Source organism: Acartia tonsa, chromosome 9 (assembly GCF_053477335.1).
Source record: "Acartia tonsa isolate MP-2025a chromosome 9, ASM5347733v1, whole genome shotgun sequence".
Classification (NCBI taxonomy): domain Eukaryota; kingdom Metazoa; phylum Arthropoda; class Copepoda; order Calanoida; family Acartiidae; genus Acartia; species Acartia tonsa.
In genome coordinates this window covers 20,807,096-20,815,096 of record NC_137268.1, presented here as the reverse complement: position 1 = coordinate 20,815,096, position 8,001 = coordinate 20,807,096, and the positions used below count along the sequence as shown (strand labels likewise).

General features: G+C 29.0%; 1 protein-coding gene across 1 annotated transcript; it reads right to left on the bottom strand.

Annotated features, from left to right (window-relative positions):
* Window positions 1-895: 895 nt before the first annotated feature.
* LOC145327431 (uncharacterized) lies at window positions 896-2,492 on the bottom strand. The gene is made up of 3 exons (XM_080170983.1): window positions 2,330-2,492; window positions 1,719-1,968; window positions 896-1,435 (listed from the first exon to the last, which is right to left on the bottom strand). Exons 1-3 carry the CDS (start codon window positions 2,365-2,367, stop codon window positions 896-898), a joined length of 828 nt encoding a protein of 275 aa, XP_080027109.1. The 5' UTR covers window positions 2,368-2,492.
* Between the last annotated feature and the right edge of the window lie 5,509 nt (window positions 2,493-8,001).

Genomic DNA, 8,001 nt, shown 5'->3' with positions numbered 1-8,001 from the left:
GCAGTAAGACTCACTAAGAAATATTATTTTAAACTTATGTTAATTATTCCAAAATAAAATTTAAAATTAATTGAATTTTAAAAAAATAAGATTTTCAAATTAACTTAAATAAGAACCTACTCAGTTTTAATCAAAATATCATAAAATAAACTTTTCAAATTAAAACTAAATAAGAACCACCTCAGCTTAAAATAAAACTTCATAAAAATTAAATTTCCCAAATGAACTTTTAATAAGAACCTAGTCAGCTTTAAATAAAACTTCATAAAATAAAATATTTTTTAAGTACCTATGGAAAAATTTTATTTGAAATAAATATGTAAGAAAATTTTTAAAAAATCCAAATATTAAAAGCAAAAAAAATTATTTAGGTTTAAAATAAACACCTGTCCACAGAACATGTTTATCAAACATAGATAAATTAGATGTAAAAATGCAATGGCCCCAAACTTTCAATATGGGGAAAGTAATCACATTTCTTTGAAGACACAATTCATTTTTACAGGCTTCAAAATTTTAAATACCTTTGAGGTAGGAATATAAAATAGGATCTTCAAAAGCAATAGTAGAACGATAATTAAGTATATGAAGTTTCTTCAATCCAGATAAATAAGATTTAATTGTACTTGCTCTCAACAATTTCCAATTCTTTAAATAGTTAACATAACCATGAAGTATTTGAGAAGAGACTGGCAGAGATACAGTTAATCCTCTATGTTGCACAAAATCGAAAAATGAAATCCAGCTAGTCTTATATGACGCCCAAGAACTTGAAGCCAGATGAATACTAATAAAACTTAGTAAAAACGTGGGTAAAATTGGTATATAACTTTGTAATTTAAATTTCGCTCCAAATTTAGAAATTAATTTACCTGGAGTATCAAAAGAGGTCTCATTACTCTTCGATAATCCTGATTGTGCTTTGTAACGTTGAGTAACACCCGACACTTTGAACAGCTTGTACAGCTTCATCATAAGACAAATCTTTGAAAATCTTGAATTTTATCATAATTGCAGGAAACACATCACGCACGATTCTCTTATACTCAATCATAGACATAGCAGCATTTGAAAAAATGATGGGAGCACATGGAAGAATTTGTTTTAAATCACTGCAAAATTCATCATCGAGAATGGGAGTAGATAAATTAAGAGTAGCAATAATCATTCCAGACACATTTGGGCCTGCCAGTCTTTGATTGTCATTAAGATGATTCTCAGAACCAGGTAAAGCAAGACATAATAACTCAAAACCTAAATTGCCTCTCTTGTTTACAGTCAAAGCAAATCTAACACAGACATCTACAAAAGGCTCTAAAGTTTGATTCAAGGTATCAAAGGCAGCATCTATAAGCATTGTATCATGATGTAAGTATACATTTCTAGACAGACATAATTTCTTGATAGAAATCCAGCTTGAGAACATTGAGTTTTCCTAATCATTAAAAATTGTTTTATTATCTATACAGTTTAAATAATTATCTAAAATAAACGCCATTAAAAATATTTACATTAAAAATCAAGAAAAAAAAATTTATACCAAATAATTTTTATTTAGGGAAAAAACAAACAATTTAATAATTAGAAAAATTAAAATATTTTTTTAAAATTAATACCTTAGAAAAGAAAGAAACTTAATTTAGACAAAAAAAAAAATTTTACTAAAAGTATTTTAAAAACAAAATGTAAAAACTGTATAGATACATAAAACAATCTACCTGAAAAACTAACTCATCAGGTCTTAAAATGAGTTCGACATCATATTGACTTAAATCCTCGTTGTTAAAAATCTTTTCTAGAGGAAGCTTAATCTTGTGGGTTTGTCTGCTATTGTAGGCTACTCGAAACGAACCGTCTGCAACCCCATCAATCGATCTCAAACATATAGACGCATAGCTCTTATTCAATTCCTTAGCATGAGGACGAAAAATACCATATTCTTGAATGTCCTTCCTTTTCCAATCATACCTTAACATCAAAATTTCGACTTATAAAAAAGAAACAAAATGATCTTAAACTTAGAAAGGAAAAACCATAGAAATATTATATCATAAAATCTTATAAACTATGTATCAAATTTTAGAGAAAATAATTTGTGTAACTTCAAACCCAAAAACTAAATCCTGAACGAATATAACTTATAAGGGAGGGAATTAGGGAGGGAGAATCTTTTATATTCATTTTTTAAAAAGAAATAAACTATTTTCATAAAACATTACATTTCTTGATTATTTTAAACCTTTAATATTTAAATGAATAATAATAAATTGTAATTCCTGAAATAAATAAATTAATTATAATTTCAAAATTTAAAGAAAAAAGAACTTACCCAGGAACGTCCACTCCCAAATTCTCATTACCCGACATTTTAGATTTTAGTCCAAACTTTAAAATTCTGAAATATATAAAATATGAAACATATCGTTTGACATTTATTGAATTACTGAAAGCGACAGCTACATTTCCAAATAGCTTCAATGTTGCACGTGGGAACACCGAACCCGGTTAGGACTTGCGCATAGAATGCCGCTACTCGTTATGTATGTTTTGAATATTGCAGACGGGGAGAAGGGATAAGGGAAGTGGGGGGAAGGGAAATAAACACTCGTTGTGTTAGTTTGGAATGTAGCAGACGGGGAGAAGGGAAGTGGGGGGAATGGAAATAAGCACTCGTTGTGTTAGTTTGGAATGTAGCAGACAGAGAGAAGGGAGAAGGGAGGTGGGGGCAAGGGGCAAGGGAAATAAACAGAATATAAAGGGGCAGTCATATTCTTGCTAGCAGCTGGCCGGGTCCAATAATCTTTTAATATAAAAATCACACCAAAAAACCTCAATATATTTCATCAAAAACAAGTTGTGATTTCACTTTACATGACGCTATGGAAATCTATTATTCAATTAACAATCCCTTTATAATTTCCTACAAATTTATTGGATTAAACTGGATTTCATGCCCTTTCTTTGATAACTCTTATATTGAATTAATTGCCCATTATCCCCTCCCTTACTCCCTGATAAAATCTGTTGAAAAAGAAATGCTACTGCTTAAATAGTGTTCATGTGAAACACATAAAAACATAAAAAAAAAGAAGCGAACCAATAATAAATGAGCAAATGGAGAAACGCTACTGGTACGACTTGTTGTCTAACTAGCGGCTACGCTCCCTAGGAGGTTGAAGATGGAGTGGGGTACTAACTTCTACCCATTTTAATTTTTTAAGAATATCTTTTTCCTGTGGCAATTGTAGTACCATCCCCCAAAAATCCATAGACTTTCTCAGAACCTATGTAAAAAAAAACCTAACAGTCTAGTGGTTAGAAATATCCTTCGTTGCAGATAGACAACCTATTTATTTTGTATAAAAATGCTAACTTTCCTAAACATATTTTGTACAGATGTACTTAAAAAGAGAAAAGGGGCTCAATTGGTGCATTTCAGATTTTAAAACTATCTAGATCTATTCATCAGATTATACCAACCAATCAATTGTGTAACAAAATGTTATATTACTATTTGTTAAAATGCCTTTATTTTTTTAAAGAATCTATTCATTGACTAAAATTGTCGGTCAAAATGTAAAAAGAATAAGGTTAATACAATAAAGTAGCATTGGTAAGTAAAATTTTAACCAATGTAATCAGAATCACCGTTCTTCAGCAGAAAAGACAAATTACATCTTATAGAAATATAGTGTGAATTACAGTATTATAAATAAAGGTTTACTTAATTGTTGGCTTGACAACTTTAATTGGATCTTTCAAAACACGAATTGTTATCTACAGGGTTATTTTTCGAATCGTAATTGGGTACAAATATATAAATTTAACGGCCCTTGGATCTCTAGATTTATGGGATATCTATCTAATCATTTATCTATCTATCTATCTACCCATTTATTAATTTATCTATCTATCTTATGCATTTAATCACAAACTGCATGGCCCAGTATGCTTAGTAGACTGGTACAAAAAAAAATTTCATAAAATATTTTGGTTAATTAAACTTAGAATTAACCAACCAATTTAAAACTTTGCATTCGAAGTCTTGTAGGATGTTTGATAATAAAGCAGTGTCTACTCTAGTCATGTACATTATATAACCATGACTATAGAGACACTACCTTATCTCAGGGACAAGGGAATGCTATTCTGGCAAACAATGCTTTAGAGCTGATTTCATAGAGTTCCAGTTTAAACTAGATGATGAGATTAAGCAACTTTTGGCAGAATTTGACAAGAATCTAAAGCATTATTTTGTCAGTTTTTGCTTAATTTACTATAAGCCATTCAAAAATGATTTTCAGAGATTAGTACTATTTTCATTTTTGAGATAAATGAACAGAAAGTAAGCTTTTTTACATCTTTTAGATATTTTATCTAAATCATAGACGACTCGTAAATTATATGTTAAATAGTGAATATAATTTATTGAAAATCCAAAAAGTGGATAGCTGTAATACTTTGAAACATATTTCAAATTGTTTAAACATTTATCCCATCTAAAAATTAAAAAGAAAAAAAGTTTTTGTGACACCTAGCAATAAAATTTTGAACTATATAAATATGCTTTTCCAAATCATACATTTTATAATTTTTGTTGTGGTTTAATTTTGTATTTCTTGACAACATCTTGCCTCTATTTGCGAAACAAGTTGGAGGGAAGTTTACAGAATTTAAAATATGGGTAATTTCCCCCAAAGTGCCTAGTGGAGCACAGAATCCCCCTTTCCCTACCATTAATTTAAAACAAACTGTAAACGATCAAAGGGGCGGGAGTGCATTAGGTATAGCATTAAGGAAACCAGAAGATAAAATTTAAATATGGGAGGGGGGGGGGGGGGGGAATCAGTGCTTCATAGGCAACTTTGTTGTAAGGCACCAATAAATGTTTCTTTTGCTTATTTTAAATTAAGTTGATCGTCAAATAGATTTAGTGTTGTATGATTTATGGTAATTATTTTTTAAAAGCAAAGCTTTTCGATGATTAAGGTCAGTCCGTACGTCCATCTGTACGTCCATCCGTTACAGTTTGCTTTGTTTGTTAGGTTAGAATTGTCCTATCGATTTCAAGCTTTACATGCTAATTCCCATAGCAGTTAGATACGATTTAGAAAGAGCAGCAACTCTATAATCATTACTAGAAAGTCCGTATGCTCATTTAAAGCAAGATGATTTTTTACTTTTTTACAACAAATTTTTGTATGTTAAAATTATCCTAGTCATCTGATTTTTTGAATACTGATTCATATTACAACAAAATACATAAGCAAAACATCTCTAAAATCAAGTCCTAAAAACGTCAGTATGTTCTGTTCTGTTTTTATATAATTTATTTCGAGTTAAACATGAAACAAACTATGAATTTATGTATTTTTAAATGTTTATAATAAATAAATTACGAATTATTTTCTAAATGATTTTCTTGAGTTTCTATTAAACAAAAAAATAATATCTCATACGTAAGTATGTTCTAAAACAGCAATATGTATTTAATCAGTTTTGCAACAAATTTACTTACAATTTTGTAAAGACATATGCATTAATATTCAGTTCTGACACTGTTAATGTCCATTAGTCTTTCCATTTCAGAGCTTCGCTTTTATGAATGTTGTCATCCTTGTTTTAATAAGAAATGAACAATGAATTTTATTTTTAACTTTAAAGTAAGATGTTTTTAGTTATTGAATCAATTTGAAATTTATGCCTAAACTTGCTCTAAGGGGTTAATTGTGGTGTTTAAAAATGAGTCGAAGTAATAATTTGTCAAAATATTTTGTTTTTCATCTTTAAACAGTTACAAATTTTATGGATAAGAAAAAAATTAAAGATTTTAATTTTAGGAAATATTTAAAAGTATTTTTTTAATCTCCCTAGATCTGACTTGTTTAGTAAGATGTTTTTATGAATCCGTCTGCTATTTTATTATTTAATATTGTACACTATTTTCATGAGGTTTAGTGAATTACCCTTATGAATACCCTAATGTATAATACTAAGAGCCCTTTTTTGTAATAGTTGCACCATTCATAACATTACATACTTGGTGAGGTTTCGTGATAAGATTGGATAAATTAAATAGAATTGTTGGTCAGAATCACATTCCCTTGTCCCTGCCTTATCTATAGTTATTTAGAATATATAGTGTAGATGGTTGATAATAAAGCAGTGTCTACTCTAGTCATGTATATTATATAACCATGACTATAGAGACACTACCTTATCTATAGTTATTTAGAATATATAGTGTAGATGGTTGATAATAAAGCAGTGTCTACTCTAGTCATCTATTTACTAAGTATATTTGCGATAACTTTTATTTAATGAAATCTTCCAATTTTTAACATGTACAAAACGGCCTGCTTAATTGCTTCAAGGTCCATGTCAGATCTATATAGGAAATAAATGTCTATAATCGAGCTCAAGTTTTCCAATGAATATTTGTTTAAAACTCATAGTGCTCCAATAATCCATAATAAACTCTCATTGCCCAGAACGATAACACCCATTATTTTACTTTATTAAAAATAAATTCCTTTTTTTAATTTCATGTTGCTATTTACCTTATATCAATGTATTTAATTTCTAATCATAAAAAAGAAAATTTAAATTTATAAAATAATAAATGTAAGAAAACTCTGTTTTAAAAGAATTCGATTGTGGCGACACTTTGTGTGTTCAAATATTAAACTAAAATTGTAATCATCATCATTAACCCTTTGGTGATGGTAATGTAAAGAAAAAATATAATTTAAAAAATCTTTTTAAAATCATTTAGATTATTAAATATTTACTTTCTTTTAGATAGTAATTCCGGGTGAGGAAAATAGATTTATTGAGAAATAGATATGCATATAGAAAACTAGCCAATAGGGAGATAATTATATCGAGCCAACTCTAGTATTATATAACCATGACTATAGAGCCACTACCTTATCTACTGTCAAATTGCGTTGGTAATTATCTTTAGAAAAAGGTGTAGTATGATGCCTTATATCAAAGAACAGTAACCAGTGATTAAATTACAAAAAATCACTGATCTACGTCCCTTGATATACGACATTAATTGGAATCATATAACCAATGTAAGCCTTTCCTGAAAATCGGATAACAATTGTTTATATAAGAGATGAAAAAAGTAAAATCCAAATAGGTAATTTAACTGTGATATAAAATTAATAGATATCACAGATAAATAACCCGAATGGAAATACCATTTCCAAATACATGAATGTTGTAATAAAACAGCCGACTAATCAAAATGTAAAACTACTGAGATCATATAGTAAGAATGGTAACATTATATGAAGTAAGCGCACGAGCAATGAAGCGGTTAGAATGGGTATGCTACGCGCGAAGGGCCGTGAAACTGCATGACCCATCGGATGCGCGCTAAATAGTTTATGGGCGGTCAAACTGTTTTGTTTGCGCGTAATTTTGGCGCGTTTTAAATTAGAATTGAGTTAATAGAGGAATTTTTGAGTTTTCTTCATTTAGGGATTTTTTTTCATATGCTTTTTCTAATATAACACCAAACAGACCATAAAGGAACTCTTTTTTAGATAAAAAGGAATATGATTTTTTCTCTTAAATTGAAAATGTTACCAACCTATTAAGTTTAGGAAAGATGCATAAGAGGATAGAAACAAGAAAAGCAACAAATATTTTACATATTTTAAACAAAATTACACTTTTTAAAAACTTTTGAATATTTCATTTAAACAATTTTTCTTAAAAGCTGGATTAACTTCCTTTTTTATGACAGATTCAAAGCCTCTAATAATATAAATTATAGTTATAAAGTAATACTTTTAACTGTTCCTTGCCTTTATTTAGCTCAGTTCACAAAAGAATTTTAGAGGTCGACCTATTTTTCCCCAGGTCGTCCTAAAAAGGTACAACCAACAAATATCTTTATAAAATCAGTCAACCTAAAACTTCTAAAGGTCAACCTAAAATTTTCAGGGGTCGGGTAAGTCTTTTTTAATTAGGTATAAGTATCAA

What these genes read in the sequence shown, in the direction of transcription:
- LOC145327431 (XM_080170983.1), bottom strand. Translation starts at nt 2,367, where the DNA reads ATGTCGGGTAATGAGAATTTGGGAGTGGACGTTCCTGG. An exon ending in TTGGGAGTGGACGTTCCTGG is followed by an intron (nt 1,969 to 2,329) that starts GTAAGTTCTTTT and finishes TTTGATGTTAAG; the next exon opens with GTATGATTGGAAAAGGAAGG. An exon ending in CTGATGAGTTAGTTTTTCAG is followed by an intron (nt 1,436 to 1,718) that starts GTAGATTGTTTT and finishes TTTAATGATTAG; the next exon opens with GAAAACTCAATGTTCTCAAG.